Source organism: Pituophis catenifer, unplaced genomic scaffold, assembly GCF_029215685.1.
Source record: "Pituophis catenifer annectens isolate HBS135680 unplaced genomic scaffold, rPitCat1.0.hap2 SCAF_4, whole genome shotgun sequence".
In the NCBI taxonomy this organism is placed as follows: domain Eukaryota; kingdom Metazoa; phylum Chordata; class Lepidosauria; order Squamata; family Colubridae; genus Pituophis; species Pituophis catenifer.
The window spans coordinates 108,014,964-108,038,323 of record NW_027256884.1 but is presented as its reverse complement, the minus strand read 5'-3'; the positions used below and the strand labels follow the sequence as shown (position 1 = coordinate 108,038,323).

Below are 23,360 nucleotides of genomic sequence, written 5' to 3'. Positions count from 1 at the left end.
GGATGGGGGACAACAGGCATAAGCTGAATTTTTTTTAAATTTGATTTATATGCCGCCCTTCTCCAGAGACTCAGGGCGGCTTACAATGCGCTAAGCAATAGCCTTCATACTTTTGTATATTTATACAAAGTCAGCTTATTGCCCCCATAAACTGGGTCCTCAATTTACCTACCTTAGAAAGGATGGAAGGCTGAGTCGACCTTGAGCCTGGTAAGAATTGAACTCACAGTAATTGCAGGCAGCTGGATGTTAAATGCTGCCTTAGGAGGCATTAGCCTCCTACGCCATTCAGGCATAGAGAATTCTAACAAGACTGAGTGACTTTGAGCTTTAGGGCCTTCTAATTCTGGGATTATGCCATCTTTGGTGCTAGAGGGGTTGTACTGCCCTAGACAGACCCAGTGCTCCATCTGATGATCCTCCTGGACTCAGAACCCCTCTCAAAGATCAGGTGGCCATTGTGCTAGGAGGGCCTTTCCACAACTTTCGGTCGTGAGCCATTTGCTCCCATACCTGGATTGGGAGGCTCTGCTTAATGTTAATCATATCCTAGTCGCCTCCCATTTGGATTTCTCTAATGTGTTCTACATGGAGCTGCCCTTGAAGGGTATCCAGAAGCTTCACTTGGTGCAAAATGCAGTGGTGTGGGTAGTTATGTGTGGTCCTAAAACAGCACACTGCTCCATGAGCAGCATTGGTTACCGGTGTGCTTCCAGGTCCAATTCAAGGTATTCTTTTTAAAACTTTAAAGTCTTTCATGGCATAGGGTCAGGTTATCTGAAGGACTACCTCTCCTCAGATACAGTTATCCCACCAGATCTGGCACAGAAATCATATTGTGGGTCCTATCTTACTAAGGATTAAACTTGGCAGGTCCCAGGAGAGAGGCTATGGCTATGGCATTTTACATCTGGTTCACTGAACCGGTGGTTGCAAGAACTGGCTGGCCCCGCCCACCCTGCCCTGTCCCTCCCAGGAGTCTCCACACAGCCCATTTTGGATGCCAGGCAAGTACAGGGCCCATGAGGAGGCTCTGGGAGGGCAAAAAATGGGTCTCCCGGAAGTTCCAGAAGTCTGGAAACGGGTGCATTTCTGGCTTCTGGAGGGTCTCCTGGAGTCTGGGGGAGGCCATTTTTGTCCTCCCGGAGGCTCAAGAAAAGCCTCCAGAGCCTGGAGAGGCCAAAAACCTGGCCTACTGGAAGTCCAGAAATGAGCCCATTTCTGACCTCCGGAGTCCAGGGGAGACCATTTTTGCCCTCTCGGAGGTTTGAGGAAAGCCTCTGGATCCTGGGGTGGGTGAAAACACCCGCCCCCCGCCATGGTGCAGGAGGCCGAGTAGGCCATGCCCACCATGGCCACGTCCACCCAGCAACCGGTTGCTAAAATTTTATGGAATCTTTTACCATCGGAAATGAGGCTAGTTTCATATCTTTCAACGTTCCACAAATCTCTCAGGACTTGACTATGCCATCAATTTTGGGAAATCCAGGGGTCCACGGGGATCCTGCAGTGGCTCCCTTACAAATGGCTAAAGTCATCCTCTCTGCTTGTGTGTTTTTTTTTAATAGTTTTTAAGATGACTTTATATACTTAAAGGTTTTTCTTTTTAATTCAGTGTTGTACACCACCCAGAGTTATGTTTTTGTAAGGTGTGCGACTCTATAAATATGATATGAAAATAATAAAAAAAATTGAATGCTTAGAAGAGAGAAATTATTTTTCAGGACTATACTTCATGATTAGCTTTAAGAAGCATACACAGTTCCCTGCCTTTCAGTTCCAATTTTGAAAAAAATATATGTAGAATTGTCCTTCATGTTAACCTGTATATAATGCTAAGATTTGGAGCATAGTAGTGGTTTCTTCAAAACTTCAGTTAGATTACAGTTTCCTGTCTCCAATTTAGCAAAGCAAATAGCCAGGGAAGATAGAGAGGTTATCTTATAACGTGTAAGAAGTACTAAGATTTTAATGATAGATAATTATATCTATCCATATCTATCTATATCGATATATACAATCCAAATAGTATTGCAATTATGATTCATAAAATTTATGTTTCTTCTTCACTTTATTTAAAAGCATGCACACACAAATAGATTTCACATAAAATTAGGAATGGAACTGTATTAACTTAATGTGGCTATTACAAATAGGATTACGATTTTTGTAGGAAAGATTTGGCTAAGGAATTCTCAGTTGACTATCCCTGCCTTACCACCTTAAAAATACCTGTTGGAGATATGAATCCAATGGTATTAATTCTTCAGTACTTTCTGATCTCCTAATTGCAAGGGAGCAGTGTGGATGTAATGATTTATTTGATGTCCCTTCTCTGTTCATTCTTCTGATTGCTCTTTGTCTGAGATTGCTAATCTGAGGTAATTTCCTACTGCTTTTCTTCTCATGAACAGAACACATATTCTTTCACTCATCTCCTAGTAGGATGCAGTTAGGTGCTAGGCTTTGTCTCCCTCTATAATGCATTTCCTGCAAATAAATTGTCTTTAAGATATAGTGTGTCTCACTAATCAGATTCCCACTTTCAGGAATGCCTACATGCCCACACATCACTTTGACCTCTAATCTAAAACTTTTTCAGAGATCCCTATTTATTTGAGCCATATCCATAGGAAGAGAGTTACATGGTCATTTTGATGTGGTACCGTTATCCTGTAACTTTTTTTTTCTTCCATCAAGTTTTCATTTTTTAAAAAAAATTATACGTATCTTTACGTGGATGGTGTGGTGTTTGAGTATCATACATTTCAATACAGATAAACATATTCATAATTGTTACGTTCCATTTTCCTTATTCCATATTATTTACCCCTATCTTTTGCGCAAAATTTTTATTTTCATATAAATATTAACAAGTATGCAATGATATCTAAACCGATACGCTTTAACATCCACCATATTATCTTTCGTTGTAATTTTAATAGTATAAACCTCAAGTAGAAAAAATACAAAATTGCCCGTCTGTTTTCTTTTCTCCTGTACACCATATTTCACCCAATTTTACAACAACCATTATCCTGTAACTTGATGAATCAAAAATCAAGGTAAAGCTATAGGGCAGGGATGTCAAACTTGCGTCGTCACAGTGTCGTCACATGACATATCGTGACGTTTTCCCTCTTCGCTAAACTGTGTGTGGGCGCATCCAGCTAGCGGGCCACGAATTTGACAGTCCTGCTACAGGGGAAAATCTCTCAAGCCACCAGTGTCTTATTTCTGAATTCTTTTGAGATCACTTTGTTTTGATATAGTGATGCAGTGAGATAAAACGTACGTTTGTGATGAGCTGAAAAACTATAATTAGGCAATTGAGGCATTACCTTGTGGGTAGAAAATAAATCCCTTTTGCTCTTCAAATAACCTGACAAATTTCCATATTTGCAATATTCCACTATCACCATCAATGGTCCTGTGAACAACATGAATGGCAAGGTGAATATAGAAAATGCATTTCTATTAATAGTAGCAGCACTGACTTAAGGTAAAAGCTCTCTTAAAGGCAAAACAATAAAAACAAAATTGATGTGAATTTAGCATTAATTGCCCTACACTCTATCATAACATAAAAGCAAAACAAGTTACTTTTAGCTCCGCAAAAATAAAACTAACAAATAAGAGCTTCAGATTTGATTTGTTTCTTTTTTTTGTGTTTTTACCTCTGCCCTTTGTACACGCTCCCAGCAGGTTCACCACATTAAGATGATGGCCTATGTGTGTCAAAATCTTCAATTCGGTCATCAGAGCTTTATATTCACTTGCTGTTGCTCCTTCTGCAAGGATAAGATAAATTACGGTATTAGAGGGAAGGATTGAGTGCCAGCAACATGACTAGGTTTCTCTGGTCTAGATTGCCAGCTGGTTTTATTCCTAGCCAATGCTTCTTGCTGAACGTCAGATCACTTCATTGCTGGGGTCCTTTTAATAGTTGGAAATTCAGACTGTAATTATGTCACCTGTTCCAGAAACTTAAACTTGGGACTGCTGTGCAACAGGCTGTTCTCTCCAAGTTGGAGCAAGTTATTCCTTAGTTGTTGGATCCTTTTTTATATTGGAGACCTGCCTTTCTTCCTCTTCAGTTCACTCTATTTACGTATATGGAATTTGTTGATGTCAAATCTGGATCTGGAGATGTGGAGGACGTTCCAGGACACCCATGGAACTGGCTAAGGGTTGTGTTTGTCTATAAACCTTCTACCAGGAGGCCAGCAGTTGATCATTTCAGCTTTTATAATTTAATGATTAATGTTTTGCATCAATGAGGGAGAGAGAGAAAGAGAGGGACGGAGAAGAAGCCACAGTGATGATAGCTCAGCCATTTTCAAAAGCTGTTGTCTATCACTATATTGTTGCAAAAATGCAATATATTAAGTAATAAAATTGCAACAATTAATAAATTTTTAACATTTGAAAATGAGGATGCATTCATTTTGATTACCATCAGCTAAGAATCAAATTTTATGCCCCATATATAGAGGATTTTCTCGACCCAAGCTCATCATACCTTTCAGCATTTTCACAGCAACTACTTTGTACGTGGGGGATTTTTTAATTCCGAATGCAACTGCTTGCACTACTTTTCCAAAAGCACCTCTCCCAAGTGTCTTTCCTGCATCAAAAAGAAATCACAGTTGTTTGTAATATTAAACATTTTAAAAGTGAGACAGCTTTGGGTGAAATTACAATATTGCACTCTCCAATATGCTTTAAAGTTCTCTTGGTAGGAACGTGGCAGTATTCTACCAAAAATGCATGAATGTACAGAATGTGTGATAAAATGAACTGGTATTATATTAACCTATGTGAAATTATTTTAAGTGTAGGATTTTAAGTTGTGAGAAAAATAGGAATAGAGAGCAGGAGCTCAATATGGTCAGTAAGGGAGAAATTGCCACTTGTGACTTTTTTTTGATCCTGTCTATTCTAGCCTCTGCTATTGTGTTTTTGGTAACAACATGAACTTCTGAAATGTTTCTGGGCTATATTAAGAAAGATTTTTAACAAATGACAAATTGTCTAGAAATTCCAAGAAAATTTGCACTACAAAACAAAACAAAAAAAGATTATCTCAGCCAATCTCTTGGGCCAACTCACTGTTGTCTTCATTTGGATAGTACAGCCAAGTTCGTATTCATATTTTAAAAGTTTTTAAAATAAATTCATTGATTTTTCTTATTTTCTTCTGGAACCTGGTCAACATGTTTTACAACTCTGCTTGTTTAAGACCAAATGCTTGAGATAACAACTTTCCCCAACTATTTTTGAGATCTTCTGCTAAGACCCTTTTTCTGGTCTTCCTTGTAGAGGTTTAATATAAGTCTTTGTCAGCAATGGCACTCATCCTATGGAGCACCTTTTCTGTAGAATTGGCCTAGGACCTACCTGTGAACTTTTCAGCTCTTACTTGAAATAACTTTGAAAAGATAAGAGAGAAGAGACAGTAAACAAAAAAATTGCTGTGGGATCAATGAAATTCAATAGCCCCTCTTTGTTAAGTATGGACACGTTGGAAAGTCCTAGCTGATAATCAGAGGTGGTATTCAGCAGATTCTGACCAGTTCTGGAGAACCGGTAGCAGATATTTTGAGTAGTTCAGAGAACCGGTAAATACCACCTCTGACTGGCCCTGCCCCCATCTATTCTCTGCCTCCCGAGTCCCAGCTGATCAGGAGGGAATGGGAATTTTGCAGTAACCTTCCCCTGGAGTGGGGAGGGAATGGAGATTTTACAGTATCCTTCCCCTGCCACACCCACTAAGTCACGCCCACCAAGCCATGCCACGCCCACCAAGCCACACCCACAGAACCGATAATAAAAAATTTTGAATCCCACCACTGCTGATAATGCTTCCTATTTAACTCTTGCACTGAGTAGGAGCCTGGACTCCTAAATAGCCTCTCCTACACTATGATACTAGGAGTCTATATTACTGTTCATTTGTTCATATACATAGATTGAGGATTTTGCATTTGTTTTTTTTTAAAGTCCACTAATATTTCATTTACACACTGAAATAAACAACTCAGAAACCTCATTCTGTGGTCCTTAAATACCACTAGGGTATTGTTGTATTATAACATTGACATATTTTTCTAGGCATGTCTTCCATCTGAAGAATCTCAGTTTCACAGAAAAATCTAATAAAACTCCCTTACTCCTACCCCCATTCTTGTTTTTTTGTTGTATTCTGGTTTTAGTCACATTACATTTTACTGCCAAATGTAGGCTCTTAAGGGTTTGTTGAACATACTTGAAAACTTTAAGACCTTGATGAAACTCTTCTTGTTTTATAAAATGCATAAACTCTCCCCAAGGGCATAGGAAGTTAATTACACAGAAAGCAATTTTATTACTAAATGAAAAGTGAGCTACGTCTCATTTGAAGCAACGGCAGAATATAGTCCGAAGTTTTGTTTTTTTCTAGCTACAATGCACTGTTAAGTTGTATGGGGCCAGAAGGCGACCATGGCTTTTTATTAAGGAGGATGAGTGAGGAGCTAATGCCATTGTAAGACAAAGTACACTACCAGTGACACTGCTTTGGATAAGGGATCATCTTACCCAAAGATTTATAAAAATTTATATAAATTTATATAAATTTATATATAAATTTAAATATATATAAATTTAAATATTAAATTAAAATCTTCTTCACCAGAAGGAACCAATATGGTTTTTAGAAATGATTGGGATTCTCTGTGATTATCCTAGATATTTTATAATGTCTTATTTGCAGTTTCATTGGTGAATAGATTTAGGAAGGGTTGCACATTATTGAGAAGTCTTCATTTCCAGTAAGGAAACTGCCTTATGCCAGGCCAAATACTTGGAGTATGTAGCCCAGTTTTAGCTATTTTGATTAACAGAGTATATTCAAGATTTTGTAATAATCAGTTTTGAGACTCAAGTCCCTGGGACCTCTGCAGCAAATTCTCAAACGTAAATACAAAAATGTATTTAACTTCTGAAAAATTATGCTGTGTCTTTAGTTTGGGTCAGTGGTGAAATCCAAATTTTTTTTACTACTGGTTCTGTGGTACTGGCTTGGTGGGTGTGGTGTGGCTTGGTGGGCGTGGCAGGGGAAGGGTACTGCAAAATCCCCATTCCCTCCCCCCTCCTGGGGGAAGGATATTGTAAAATCTCCATTCTCACCTCACTCTGGGGCCAGCCAGAGGTGGTATTTGCCGGTTCTCCGAACTGCTCAAAATTTCTGCTACCGGTTCTCCAGAACCTGTCAGAACCTGCTGGATTTCACCCCTGGTTGGAGTCTTTTATGATATTAGGCCAAAAGTAAGATAGGAATAAGCAATTAACATATTATATTATATTATATTATATTATATTATATTATATTATATTATATTATATTATATTTATTATATTATATTATATTATATTATTAATAGGCTTATTATCAGGGCTTTTATTTACCCCATGGCCTAACCTCAGCATTCTTAGCAAAATGTCTGACTATACTGACTGAATCTGGGTGTTTACATCCTGAACATACTTTACATAGTATAGATTTAAACAGGATTGCAACCAAGAATTTACAAACTCAAAAGTTTTCCAATGAAGATTGTTTTAGTAGAATAGGAGAGACCAACAAAGAGAGAGAATAGATTGTTTTAATGTGCAATGTTCTATTAGGTATAAAAATGATCCATTTATCTTACAAAGACATCAAGTATGAGAGCCCTTAGGCTTCAAAATTGGGAAAACCTTGACTTCATTTCATAATAAAAACATAAATTTTCATTTCACCAGAATTGTTGGAAGTTGGGTAGCTTAAAATTTTGATTAATAAATACAATACATAAATAAGATAAATAAATGCAGCTCTTAGACCTTGGAGCAAGTGGATGGACAGAAGCAAGGTTTTATCTACTTTTGACTGAACAATTACTGTACCATTTGATACTTGGTTACTTTTCTTAATCTAATACTGATAAATTGCAGATATTTTATAGAATTTGCACACACACCTTTCCCAATGTAAATATGCAACCCAAGAAATACTTCATTTTTTGATGTTGATGTACAGAGTATCTTTTATGACCAGATAAAATATTTCTTTGCTTTGTACCCTTTAGTGATGAACTTGTATCACTGTAGTTTTAAATATATGTTTGCAGCTATTTTTGGCTGCCAATCTTGACTTGTAGTTTTCACTATATTGGATTTAAATCTAACTGCTATACTTTTGTGAGGTAGTTTGAAATACTCAAGGCTATTTTATAGAGAATATCTATTTCTGGATTATTTTACTATTTGGTGGCTTTGTTATGTGGAAAGGTTCCTAGGCTTTCCCAACAGAAAAAGTTTCAGGTTTTTTAAATTATTATTATTTTTATGCAGAGGAGTTTGTAGATCAACATTCCTTTAGTTCTTTGCTTGACCTACGAGCTCTTGCTGAGCGATTGGTGTCAAGTTTATTCAGTATAAAGTCCCACCCTTTCATCTATTTTGATTTATACCAGTGGTGAAATTCAAATTTTTTTACTACCGGTTCTGTGGGTGTGGCTTGGTGGGTGTGGTGTGGCTTGGTGGGCGTGGCAGGGGAAGGATACTGCAAAATCTCCATTCCTACCTCACTCCAGGAGAAGGATACTTCAAAATCCCCATTCCTTCCCCACTCTGGGGCCAGCCAGAGGTGGTATTTGTCGGTTCTCTGAACTACTCAAAATTTCTGCTACCGGTTCTCCAGAACCTGTCAGAACTTGCTGGATTTCAGCCCTGATTTATACCCATTTTTTGCATTTGCTACAAATTTGTTTTGTTCATCAGTGGTGAGGTAATTAGTGCCTTTCATAATTCTTGGCCAGAAAAAATGGGAAAAATTGACACGGTGTGAAGCAAACTGGTTGTTTTAAGGATTATTTTTATTTCCAAGAATGCCTCTAGGCCTGACATAATTTCCATGAGCAGTTCTAAAAAATAGCAATAATGAGTAACTGCAACTCGGTTCTTTGTATGGCATTGGCCCCTGCCTAGAAAAAAAAGACAAAGGTAAATTACTTAGGATTGAGATTCTGGAGAGCTTCAAGAAGTTGATGGAGAGCAACTTAATCATTTTGCCTTCTGATAAGTAGATGGATTGTTTGGTAACAGGATATGCCACCATAGCCATAATGTTATGTACATCACAGTTGCTGAGACCTCATAGAATTTAGTATGGGTATAGAAAAGCATCAGTCTTTTTTTTTTAATACATTATGCTAAGCCACGGTTTATTTAACCAATTTATTGAATAAACCACAACTGGTTAGCTTCATACAATACTTATAACCATGGCTTCCAAACCACAGTTGTTTCATGTAATATACCAAGCCAATATCAAATAAGCTACATTTTTGGCTCATTGTAATGTGTGAGACCAACTAGTGCCTCTTCTCTCTGGAGAGGCCTCTTATTTTCCTTATAGAGACTAGTAGGAATAAGAGCAACAAAACAATATCTCTGGACCTGGATGTATCCAGGGGTGGGCTGCTATGGGTTCGGCCAGGTTCGGGAGAACCCACAGCTAACGTTATGGCTGGTTTGGAGAACCTCCAAATCCCACCCCTGGCTGGCCTCGCCCATCCCACCCTGCCCCTCCTGCCCCTCCCCGACTTTCCCAGGGGTCTCCACATGGCCCGTTTTGCATGCGAGGTAAGTTCAGGGCCCGCACGGAGGCTAGGAGAGGGGGGGAAAACAGGTGTCCCGGAAGATCCGGAAGGCTGGAAATGGGCCTGTTTCCAGCCTCTGGATGGCTCCTGGAGCCTGGGGGAGGCAGTTTTCGCCTTCCCAGAGGCTCAAGGAAAGCCTCCAGAGCCTGGGGAAGGTGAACCCCCCCCCCACCTGCCATGATGCAGGAGGCTGACTAGGCCATGCCCACCATGGCCACGCTCACCCAGCAACTGGGCAAAGAACCTGTTGCTGAAATTTTTGAAGCCCACCCCTGTATGTTTTTGTGTAGGCCAGGAGTGTCCAACCTTGACAACTTTCAAGACTACCAGTGTAGTTCCAATTTCCACAAATATTTACTGAAAAACACTAAGATTCATATTGTCGCTTTCTATTTATGAATTACGAGCTTTTTTTTTTCTGCTGAAGAAGGAAAATATGTGTGAGACTAAAAATGAGAAGCTCCACAAGAACATGTCATGTATGGTAGATAATAGCTGTCTGCGCTGCCAAGGTCAGTATGAGGTTGGACTGACTCCCCTGTAGCTGAGATTTGGGCAAAAGATGATTTAGCAACATGTTGAACTCAGCCAATTTTTCAAAATCTGTTTTTCATTCAAGATCACAACATTCTTTCCTTGTTTATGCCATTCCCTCTTCCCTTCCCCATGTACAAACACACATCACTTACGCTGTTCTTAGTTCTGATCTGCATCTTAACTCCTAACTACAAACCTGAATTTAAGGAACTGAATTAACTCAATCTTGACCAGCACAAATAAACGGTAAACATAAGAACCATCGTGGGTTCCCAGCAAATTTGCTTTGGTGATACTTGTGCTCATTCTGGAAGACACATATTTGTTTCATTGGTGCTTTATATTTTTGAGTTAATGCACTTGAAATCTATCAGTGCACTTCCTTCAGCAAATGGGGTCACGGTCATAATGTCAAAGGAATCAAGATTTCACAGTGCAGCTTTTTTTCATTCCAGGACTCCCTGATCTAGAAACTGGCATAGAGGATGAAAGGGGAAAAAATTGTGCCTCTAATGAGTAAAGTTTTGACAGTAAAATGCATGTATCATTAGGTGAAACGAAGCAGCACTTTGAACAGCAAAGAATGGCCTGCAGTGGATTTAGGCCACAATTCTACGTATGCTTTCTAATCTGCCTATTCAGCTACTGCATTGTGTCTATACACAGTTCTAGAAGAGAACCTCAGAGCAATGCATTATGAAAGGCATATAGTGGCCGCACACATAAAAATGCTATCTTAAAGCAAATATCCAGAGGTGAAATCCAGCAGGTTCTGACAGGTTCTGGAGAATCGGTAGTGGAAATTTTGAGTAGTTCGGAGAACCGGCAAATACCACCTCTGGCTGGCCCCAGGAGTGGGGAGGTAATGGGGATTTTGCAGTATCCTTCCCCTGCCATGCCCACCAAGCCACATCATGCCCACCAAGCCATGCCCACAGAACCGGTAGTAAAAAAATTTGGATTTCACCACTGCAAATATCTATGTAGAGAATTTCTATGACTGTCCATCTTGAACACTGGAACCCTTTAAACAAATCCCTGCACAGCCCTGAGGAAATTATTCCTGTAGAAAATCTCAGCTTTTGAGAATGAAATATCCTTGTTCAGTTTTTATGGCCAGATTTCATTCAACTAGAACATTCTGTTAGTTTGTAACCTGGACACATCTAAATCGAAATTTGTTTTGAAAGTAGAATTCCAATTTTTCAGGTCAAAGCAAAATATTAACGTAGGCACTCAAGTACTTCTAACACACACAATTTTCGAAGTAGATAAAAATGCAAAATGTAATACAGTAATGTAACAATTACACATGTGATTGATGCAGGATATCTTTGTGAAATACTGAGATCTTAAACTGGAATATTATATGACTGCTGTTTTCTGCATTCCAAACAAGAGCCTATTTTAACTTCCATACCATTCTCTAAGAAACTCTAATATTTGCTGTAACTGATAAATATAATTTTACTATGTGCACATTCAAGACAGAAATCTTGTTTTTTTTACAATAAAGGTAAAGGTTCCCCTCGCACATATGTTACTAGTTGTTCCCGACTCTAGAGGGCGGTACTCATCTCCATTTCAAAACCAAAGAGCCAGGGCTGTCCGTGGTCATGTGGCTAGCATGACTAAACGCCAAAGGCGCATGGAACACTGTTACCTTCCCACCAAAAGTGGTACCTATTTTTCTACTTGCATTTTTTACATGCTTTCGAACTGCTAGGTTGGCAGAAGCTGGGGCAAGAAACAGGAGCTCACCCCGTTACGCGGCATTTGAACCGCTAGGGATTCAAACTGCTGAACTGCTGACCTTTCAATCGACAAGCTTAGCGCCTTAGCCACTGAGCCACTGCATCCCTTTTATTTTTATTTTATATTTTATATATTTTGTAAAATATATATATTTTACAATATATATATATATATATATATATATATATATATATATATATATATATATATATATACTAATTCAAATACTACATATATCTTCAAAAGAAGCAGAAAAGTGCAGGGTCCACTGGAACTATGATTATTTAGATTTAATGTAGCTGCCTGCTCCAATGTATTTGCTTATATGTTTCTTTCCCTTCTATATAGGTAGGCATATACAATGAAGAAACATACTTAATTAATTATCCCAATTAATACTTCCCTTGATAAAAAAAAATCTTATCTGAGTTTTAGTCAATGAATCAAATGAAGAAAAGTACATAGATGACCAGCATTTTTAAATTCTCATGCTACTCATTCAGAATAATATAGATATATTTACCCAGCTTAAGCCTTTCCCGGGCAAACTCCCATTTGCTGGCCTCATAAGGAAGTCGCTCACATTGTTCATCTAAGGGGACTTCTTCAGGATCCATTATGATTGACAAATAGTCTGTCTTTATTTCGGAGGAAGCAGGCTAGAAAAGAATGATTAAATCCCTTCATCACTATAGGACATAAAAGCAATTCTGACAAAGTTGTTCTGATTCTGGTCAGGCAAATGGTAGATTAATTAGCTATGATTGCAGAAGCAACTCCCATTACAGATGTACATTTTCTGTGCCAAAACACGAGATTCTCAAGATTCTTCGCCTTAATTTTGTCATGTAGATTTTCATTATGGCCACATTTTGTACCACTGTCTCTCACTCGCTTGATTTGTGTTTCTTTTTTCATTTTATTAAATTCATATGAAAAACACCCTCAATAATAGCCATAGGATAGAGATTTGAGCCTGTGTTTTCAGGCAAGGGTATTTTGAGAGAATGACTAACCTTGACCCCTAAAAATAGATTTGGCTGACAGCCATTCACAAAACAAAATTCTGGCATATGCAACAGATAAGTTCAGCTGTCAATGTTTGTTAAAAAAACGAGAGAGAGAGAGAGAGGGACCAAATGTGGTTTAAAAGTTGTGCAAGGCTTAGATATAATCTGTAAAACATTAATCAGTAACATTTTGTTCATGCATTTTTCAAATGTTCAAGAATTTGCATTTCCCTCTAGACTTCTGCATTCATGATCTTGTTTCCCCATAATCATTGCTAAAAGTAATTTAGAATCACTAGCCTGTAGGAAGGATTAAAACTGTAATCCTATACATACTTATTTCTGAAGAAGCTTCACTGATTTCGGAGAGATTTGGGCATGAGTATCTCTAATGATGATCAAGCTAATTAATCTTAATTCAGAGAAAAAGTAGGTAAATTCCAGCCTGTGCTGGAATTGATGGCACACTCACTTTGCAAGATACTTAAATGGACTATTCATATTTATTGATCCAATACTTGCTTCCTGAATTCAATTCTAGAATATTAATTGGCATATTTTTAAAATATAAAGGTGGTATGAAAACAAAATATTTATAACGTGGGCACTTTTGAAGTCATGCTTGTTATCACTCAGTTTAAAAGATGTGAAAATACTATTCTTTCCCCTATCAGATGGAAAATATGATGTCTTCTGGCTTCCATCTGTGATTCAGTGTGAATCCAGCAAAAAAGCTGAGGTCAAGTTTCTACTGACTTCCCACATCTTAGTATGGTTGAGATCCCAATGATCAATCTAGGTCCATGATTGCGAACCTATGGCACGTGTGCCAGAGGTGGCACGCTGCGCCCTCTGTGGGCACGTGAGCCATTGCCCCAGTTCAGCTCCACCGTGCATGTGCGTGCACCTCCCGCGGCCAGCTGATCTTCAGGTCTCTGTCATGCATGAGCGGGGGTGGGGTTAGGGGGGGCACTTGTGCATGCACGGGGGCAGGGCATGTGCAGGGGTGGGGCATGCATGTGCATGTGCAGGGGCATGCGGGGGCCACGCATGCATTGCATTTTGGAGGTTTACTTTGGGGGTTCACACGTGCTTTGGGCACTCGGTCTGGAAAAGGTTAGGATATCACTGATCTAGGTATTCAGTGTGAGGCTGTTTTTCATTGTCTCTGATATCACTATTTAAAGTGTTGGATGTTTAATGGAAATCATATATTTTCCTTCCGCGTAACCTGGTTCTCTCCCTCAGATTAAATCAACCTTCTGTACCATTATGAGTCTAACAATATTTCAAAAGATGCATGCACAGATGGGGGTCTGCTTAATGCCTGAACAGCATTTTGTAATCTCCAGGACTGATGGTATATCTGTAGCAGTCAGAAGTAACAAAAGGTATCTGGGCAGATCCCAAGCCCAGATTATGTCATGTTTAACTTTGTCAATGAGACATCATACAGTAGAAGAGTATTTCTACAGTAAGTCTTGTCTTGGGAGAAGAGGGGGGGGGGAAATGATCTATTTTAAAACAGCCAACGATGAATGTAAGCTACCTCCATAGGAAACTTGGGGTTGAGGTAAAGGAGGATATGTTCTGTAAAAAGGAGTAGTGGGCATCTTTATGCTCTAATTAGAAGACATGATGACTAATGAGCCCTAAATTATGTATATGATATGGGAGCCTGCTTGAGAAAATTTAAGCTGGTTAAGAGATGAGATAAGGAAAAGAAAAGACCATGTGATATATTTTAAGACATGGGTCTCCAACCTTGGCAACTTTAAGACTTGTGGACTTCAACTCCCAGAATTCCTCAGCAAAGCTGGCTGAGGAATTCTGGGAGTTGAAGTCCACAAGCCTTAAAGTTGCCAAGGTTGGAGACCCCTGTTTTAAGAAATGGTGATAAGTTATCAGAATTGTTTGGACTTGTGATAGGGGAATTTACTTCTTTATTTTTGTCCTTTTTTCTCCCTTTGTCTATTTTTTTCCTGTTTTTCTTTTTTGTTCTCTTTTTTGTAGTTTGCAGTCAGTTAGTCATGCGGCCCCACAAGATTGTAAAAATATTTTAAAAATAAAGGAAGTTTATTTATATACATTAACTATATTATATATTTCAGGGGTGTCAAACTAAGGTCAGGCGCCAGAACCGGCCGACAGGATGCTTGGATCTGGCCTGTGTGGCTGCCATGGAAACAGCAAAGGACTGGCCTGTGGTGCCTCTGTCAGCAAAAATGGAGCTTGGGAGGACTGTGTGTGGCCCTCCTGAGTTCCGTTTTTGCTGGCAGAGGGTTGCAGGAGGCCGTCGCAGCCGAAAACAGAGCTTGGGAACTTGTTTTTCCTGGCAGAGTGCTCGGGCCACCACAGGTGCTTCCGACACAAGTGACGTCAAGCTGGCCATGCCTACCATGGCCGCGTGCCCCCCTATCCCCTAAAGTCAAACACAATCCTGATGCGGCCCTCAATGAAATCAAGTTTGACACCCCTGATATATTTTATAAGTGGCAATTTCTCTCAATGGAGCTCAGGCAAGCCAAAAGGTTGGACAACCACACAGTAAAATAACCTCTAAAATAGAAGTCTTGGATGGCTTTGTCTTTACCCTTTTCAGCTTTCGTATGAAGAGAGTTAACAGGAGCCAGAAGAGTGTGGCTGCCAAACAGGTGCAGGTCAATGTTATTAGCTCCAGATTTGAGTTTTCAGCTGTTCCTAAAAACAAGCAAGCAAGCCAACAAGTTTATTGTAAATACCAACATTAGTTTCTATAAAAATAAATCCAGAGCTTAATATATATTGAAACATACTTGTAGTACACAGCTATTTCCTTTTTAAGCACCATCAGTTGAACCAGTAAGAGTGGCAACAGATATAATCACTGACTGTAACACAATTCTCTGAATTCCTGGCTAACATGTTGTTATATGTACCATACTGCTATACTACACTATATCACAGTATTACTTTCTAACTATACTGTACTATATTACTGTGCTATGCTGTATACCGGGGTGTCAACTTCACGTCATCAGGGTGGTGTCACATGACGTATCGGGATTTTTTTTCTCCTTTGCTAAACTGGGCATGGGCGTGGCCAGTGATTGAGGCATCCAGCCCACGGGCTGGAAGTTTGACAGCCCTGCTGTATACCACAGTATGATAGGTTCAATTTAAGTATAATAATGCCAAGCTCTTATAACCATTCTGAACCAATTGTAGTTTCAAGATCTTCTTTAAGGGTATTCTCAAATTAAGATGCCGGTCTTAATTTTAAGAGATCTAAATGAGTTACACTGTTGGCTGCCCTCCATAGCCCAACGCCAAGAAAATATGTGTTTGGTTTTAAGTTAACTGCTCTGAGGCTGTGGCTCAGATTCCTGTGGAATCTGGATGGCTGCATTAAAAGCTCTTCATCTGGTGTCCTGCCTCCTTTTCAGAGATAGATAAATAAGCTGACCAACTGAAGCAGCAGTGTCCATGGTGTAGGGTCAAATAGTCAAACTGGCAGCTGCGATGGTATGATCCCAAGTTTCCTCTATTTTTTCATGGGCATCACAACTCACAGAAAATGATGTACTTAACCTCTTACAAAGCCAATTCACAAGGCCATCACATTTTAATTCCTGTGAAAGTTCTCACTTAATCAAAAATAAACAACCTGAAACTAGATCAGGCCATCATCAAAACAAGAAACAGATTGACACGTTTGCCTACTCAACAGAGATTTGCTTCTAGCACAGGTAGGAGAATGAAGTGCAAGAAAATTGATTGTCATAAATAGTTTTTGAATTTGATATAACACAGTCATTGAAAGTTTTTTTTAAAAGGAGAACATAGATTTTTTTTATATAATGAATCTATTTGTCCGGGTCTTTGTGTCTTTAAAAATATATTCCTGAAGTGTTGCCTTCTCACCTGAAAAAAACTGGCATATAATAAAAGTCTATCTTTTCAGATAGAAATAATTTATTCATGCTAATTTCCATTCTCAGAGATGTTCTCAGAGAATTCCCAAAATCTACAGAATACTTCAGAAACTCTGATATATTCTTGTTGGAATTGTTGTGTAAGGATTCTGCATGCAAAAGGCCATGGATATAGTGTCAGTCAGAAATTGTTGATCTAGAAGTCATCTCTGCAAAATAGTTTACTTTATTTGTAAAGTAATAAAGTGTTGTGGAAAATAAATGTTGTGAAGACAAAGGCTAATATGGATGCTAATAACTATGTATTCTTAGATGGGTCCATTTCTGTCCATCCTCTCATATGTTTTACATGGTTCTTGGCAACATCTTCAATTTTCAGAAATTTCAGCAAATTAAATGATTTTAATGATCTAAAGGCTGGATAAAGTGGAGAAGAGAAAGATCATATAAATAAAAAAGTATTAGTATGGACCTTCAAGATTTTCTCTTTTTATTTCTGGTAACATATGGTCTTCAACAACCTTACTCAAGGCCTACACATGCTACTGTTCAATTTACAGAATGACCTACCAGAAATCATCTCACATTCTATTTCCTCAAATTTGTATCCTGTACATTTAAGATATAAATCTTATCCATGATTATTCAAAACAGGGTGTTATTAACAAAAAAATATGAAAAATATTTTGTATATCATATATGTCAATCCTGATAAAAAACGTATTTTGAATTGAAAGAATCCTCACTACTGTGACATAGGTAGCTCCATGCTGCCATTTCTTTGTGCTATTATATAAAATTTCCACTCTGCTTGTACTTCTTGCACGTTCAAGAGTTTCTCAGGATAGTAATAAGTACAGTGAATTGCTTTGAATTGTCAAGTCAGTGCAATATCATGTGTATTCAGCTGCTCAGTGGTCACAGGCTAACTTGTTGATTTATATATGCTAACATTCTCCATCAGTAATAGATTTATTTATTTAATTTTTAAAAGACTTTTTTATCCTATCTTTATAAGTAGTTCAAGGCAGTAAACATACCTAATACTTCTTCCTTATCTTCCTATTTTCCTCACAACAAAGTGTTGTGAGGTGATTTGGGCTGAGAAAGAGTGACTGGCCAAAAGCCACTCAACTGGCTTTCACTCCTAAAGTAGGCCTAGAACTCATAGTCTCCTGGTTCCTAGGCCAGTACCTTAATCACTACTCCAAACTGGTTCTGATCCCAACTATGTATCTCAAAAGCTAAAATCTTTAGATAAAATGTTCTACGTGATCGTGGCCTGATCAGATTCTGCATGATGAAGCGCCACAAGAAACATACAAATCTCATTATGAATGATTGAAGAGATGTAAAAAGAGAGGACAAAGAAAGAAAAAGAGTGGAATCTAAATTGAAGAAAAAATATTAATTATAATTCTCTTCATACATCCCCAGTAAAATATTCATTTCTTGTGATTGTATCCCAACAATATATGGAATTTCTTTAAAACCTTCTGTAACTCTGACATTCTCTTTAAATGTCCTCTTAGTTTAAGACAGAACATCTGCTGAGCAAGCACTGGAACAGATCTGGAATATGATTTTCCAGGAATGTGTCTTGCTGTTCAGTCTTCCAGTCCACTGTCATTCTTGGCAAAAGAAAGAGAGAATGATTAATGTCTTCCTTGTGGGGGTTCTTGACTAGCCCAGAGGTCTATAATGCCTATTTTAAGTGACTTTATGAAGGGACAGTCACATTCTTGGTTTCCTTCAACAGTTTTGTTTCTAAGGCAGCCTCTTCATAGTATTAACCAGATTCCTACTTATAATCATTTCTGGAATACTGTAGTTCTTATCAGAGTGTGTGAAAAAAGTAAGACTTGAATAAATGTTTATTAAACCTAACAATAGCCTATAGTCATTCAGAGTCACTTGAAAATGAATAGTAAAGTTTGGTCTTGTAATGCTAGTCCCATGCAGTATATTGAAAGACACAGAAAGTTATATTTAGGAAGCTCCCAGAAAAAAATGAATTAAACTTTTATCAAGGTTAAAAATCAACAGCCTAAGACAAAGAAAAAGAAGACAATACTGATACAAAAGCTAGATTGAGATGCACATAGTCAATTCCCATTTTTATGGGAATATCTCAAATGTTGATGGACTATCTCTTTCTTTCTTTTTTTCTTTCTCTTTCTTTCTTATTTGCCAATTTACTTCTTTATTTATTTATTGGATAGATGTATAAGCTTCCCATTTTAAAACAGAACTCTGTGCTCATGATCTCATATTGGGTTTTACATGCTGCACTGAATTTGGCTATGATATATGCAATGTGTAAAGTTCAATAAAATTATTATATATAAAAAAGAAATATTTAGTAGAAGATAGGAATAATATTTTTTTATGATCTGGCAGTAAAAATATAATGGAACCCCTATGTATGGATCTTTAACCTTCATTTATTCATTAATAATCTTATTTATATTCCAGCTTCCTGATTTTGTTCTATTTCAATATTTTTGCTTATCACCCTCCCTCCCTTTCATCTCTCTTTCCTTCCCTCCTTCTTTCTCCTTCCTTCCTTCCTTCTTTTCCTTTTTTTCTTTTCTTTCTTTCCCACTTGGATCCCATTCAGTAATCCAAGTGTGCCTCAATCACATTTTTTTTTGCAAAAGAGTTTTAATATTGGCAGTTTTATTTTTTATTTCTTATTTATTTCATGATAGGGACCTTTCTTAATGGTCCCTATCATGAAAGTGACTAATAAGTTTATAAATAATTAAAAGGTGGAGCATCACTTTCAGGGGTTCCAATCCATTACTCTAGAAATATTCCAAGATTGGGACACTTAATTGTTGAAAGCACTTGCTGAATCCTGCTCAGTCATCATCCCTTTTTGATACAAAAATAGTAGTCAGTACTATTTTTTTTAAGGAAATAAAAAGAGCAGACGGTTTCCTTCCTCTCTGAATCACAAACTGTTTTTTTTCCACAAATCTGTCAAACATAGGGACAATTCATTGATATGATCTCATTGAAGCTCCTGGTCTTACTCCTCTTTGAAAAATATATGTACTGGCTTGGCAGTCACATAGACAGACAATTCATTAGCTTATCGTATGCTTGTTTATATGACCTGATCAGACTCAAAACACAGAGCTACACTATATTTAAATTACCGGAGCAATGAATGATTTCAAGAGCAGCAACACCAGGTTTTGTCTGCTTGGGATAAGAACTCTGGAGATTATTGTATATAATTGCTTTATGGTTTTATTGAGCTATTTAAAAACAGAATATAACCGGAAATAAAAGGACACCTAGATAAGTCTACTTCTTGCAGTAGATTTTGAGAGAGAAAGAGAGAGAACTGATTTTCTCAAATATCAGATGCACATAGAAAAAAATGAATTTTCCAAAATTATATGGTTTTATTTGGATAATTAAAGTAATTAAGAGGAGTGATATACATTAACATAAATATGAAATACAGTGCTAATACATTGCTTTCACTTAGTCTTATAGGAAATGTGTAAACAGTATGATGAGAAACATGGTATAAAAGTGAGATTATCCAGTAAACTGTTTCATTTACTATGTTCCATGTTACAGCCTACCTTAATTTGTTTGAAAATACACTTAGCTAGAAAGGAAATACTAATAGATTAGATAGATAGATAGATAGATAGATAGATAGATAGATAGATAGATAATGGATGGATGGATGGATGGATGGATGGATGGATGGATAGATAGATAGATAGATAGATAGATAGATAGACGGATGGTGGATGGGTGGATGGATGGATGGATAGATAGATAGATAGATAGATAGATAGATAGATAGATAGACGGACGGTGGATGGATGGATGGATAGGTGGATGGATGGATGGATAGATAGATGTGGATGTAAATAGATAGATATAGATATATAGAGATAGATATAGATATATAGATACAGGGCTCCTAATCACTGGGTGTTAGCTGTTCCACAAGATATGACTTTGGGTTCAAGAATTTGACATGATTTTCTGGATGGGATTTTGAGCATGCCCTCCCTGATAGATCCAGTGTGGTGCATAAAAACAAGGCCAGACAGATAGTGGCACAAATAGTCTGGTCCTGTGCCATGGGTGGTAATCCAGCACCATGTATTGGACCTGTCAGCCTACTTAGAGGCCACAATTCTCAAACAAGAGCATACCAGTTTTAATGAATGAAAGAAGGAAGAAAACAGAAAATGACTCCGGGATGAATCAAATAGGTCACTCAGTTTATAGTCTGGAACAGGAAGTGAAGCATGCAATGAGGCTAAATATACATGCCCCTTCTATTCTGACTCTTGTTTGTTGGAATGCAACAAAACTTATTTTCAGGTCAATATAAACACATTCTGATTAAGTGTTTCCGTTAGCTGTCCCGTTGACCTAGTGCATTTCCTTTGCTAAAGCTTTGTTCAACAGAAATAAAAGCAGCATGTCCCAGATAAGATGCTCCTTACCTGTTTTTCTATGAAGAGCAAGATCTCCTGTATAAAAATCAGTTGGGAATTTCAGGAAAGATCAAACAGGAAAAATCAAGCATCCAAAACCATTGCCCTAAGGCTTCATTACCTTGTATTGTAACATAGGCTGAACTTGTCACCATTCCTTTCAAATTAGTGGCTATGCACTGATAGGATCCAGCATCACTCTCTTGCACCCTTTCAATCAAGAGACTCTGATTTCCTGGCCCTAATATTATACCTGCAGAATTGGAAAGATTCAAAATGAGTAGCTCATAAACACAGAGCGTAACCCGCCAAAGAAAATACTATTATGATGAATGTTGGAGTTATAAGACGTTCCCGAAGTTGTGATACGCCCTGCAAAACAAAGACATTAGAATAGAATAGAATAGAATAGAATAGAATAGAATAGAATAGAATAGAATAGAATAGAATAGAATAGAATAGAATAGAATTCTTTATTGGCCAAGTGTGATTGGACACACAAGGAATTTGTTTTAGGTGTATAAGCTCCCAGTGTACATAAGGAGAATAAAATACATTCACCAAGAATAAAAAGATACAACACTTAGTGATAGTCAAGGTTACTAATAAGCTATCAAATCGTACTAGGAAACAAATAAAAACAATATAAATTGAAAGATACAAACAACATGATTATAATAATAAGTGGGAATTGATAGATACTACTAAGGAAGAGAAAAATAATAGTAATACAGTCTTAGTAAATTATTTGACAGTGTTGTGGGAATTAGTTGTTAAGCAGAGTGATGGCATTTGGGAAAAAACTGTCCTTGTGTCTAGTTGTTTTGGTGTGCATTGCCCTATAGCATCTTTTTGAGGGTAAGAGTTGAAACAGTTTATGTCCAGGATGCGAGGGATCTGTAAATATTTTCTCAGCCCTCTTTTTGACTCGTGCAGTATTCAGATCCTCAATGGAAGGCAGGTTAGTAGTAATTGTTTTTTCTGCAGTTCTAATTATCCTCTGAAGTCTGTGTCTGTCTTGTTGGGTTGCAGAACCAAACCAGACAGTTATAGAGGTGCAGATGACAGACTCAATAATTCCTCTGTAGAACTGGATCAGCAGCTCTTTGGGCAGTTTGAGCTTTCTGAGCTGGTGCACAAAGAACATTCTTTGTTGTGCTTTTTTGATGATGTTTTTGATATTAGGTGTCCATTTTCAGTCTTGATATATGATAGAACCTAGAAACTTGAAGGACTCTACTGTTGATACTGTGTTGTCTAGTATTGTAAGGGGTGATAGTATGGGAGGTTTTCTTCTAAAACCTACCATTTCCAAAGTTTTGAGTGGAAAGGACAGTTGGGATTAGTGAGGAACATGTGGGTCCCTCTTTTCAAAAAAAGAAATGAGGTTCCTCCCTTTTTTTTTTCTACAAAGGAAATATATGACTGACAGGTGTAAAGCTTTGAATCTAGAAGATGTTTTTCCAAGGACGGTCTTTCTGAACTAGAAAACAACCATCAATCTTTTGTGTGTGAGAATTTTGACATCATCCTTGCCAACACTATTTCTATACATTGAATATTATTTTAGAGAAATCGGCACAAATAAATTTGTCCAGGATAAGAAGCAGATGTCTGCTGATAAATGTTCTTGGATGCTTGAAACTGAAATGTCATAGGTTTGTCCTTAGAGTAATAGTGATACTGCATTCCTTGTACTGTTTCTAATCAGGTTGCGTTAGATAATTATTCATTATCTGTAGTGGCATGTCCAAATGTGGGTCTTTATGCAGTGAAGTATAAAACCAGATTTATATTTTGGTATAATTAATAATGAAATATGCTTCTTTCATGAATAATAATGAAGTAGTTGATGTCTTTTGATGACTATTAAGTAGAATTTGGGCACCTGATTGTGTTCTGCATTGGGGACAGACTTTAGCCAACAAAATTATTTTGAGGCGAATTCCAAGCATTTATCTTTGATCCCTGTGAATAAAA

General features: G+C 37.7%; 1 protein-coding gene across 1 annotated transcript in view; it reads right to left on the bottom strand.

Annotated features, from left to right (window-relative positions):
* FLT1 (fms related receptor tyrosine kinase 1) overlaps nt 1-23,360 on the bottom strand; it is a 122,974-nt gene that overhangs the window by 17,489 nt on the left and 82,125 nt on the right. Inside the window, exons 15-20 of the mRNA XM_070943655.1 lie at nt 21,502-21,633; nt 15,582-15,688; nt 12,502-12,637; nt 4,523-4,627; nt 3,678-3,791; nt 3,342-3,430 (exon numbers count right to left, since the gene is read on the bottom strand). Of these exons, the coding sequence (XP_070799756.1) occupies nt 3,342-3,430; nt 3,678-3,791; nt 4,523-4,627; nt 12,502-12,637; nt 15,582-15,688; nt 21,502-21,633 (683 nt within the window). The remainder of the gene's footprint in view (nt 1-3,341; nt 3,431-3,677; nt 3,792-4,522; nt 4,628-12,501; nt 12,638-15,581; nt 15,689-21,501; nt 21,634-23,360) is intronic.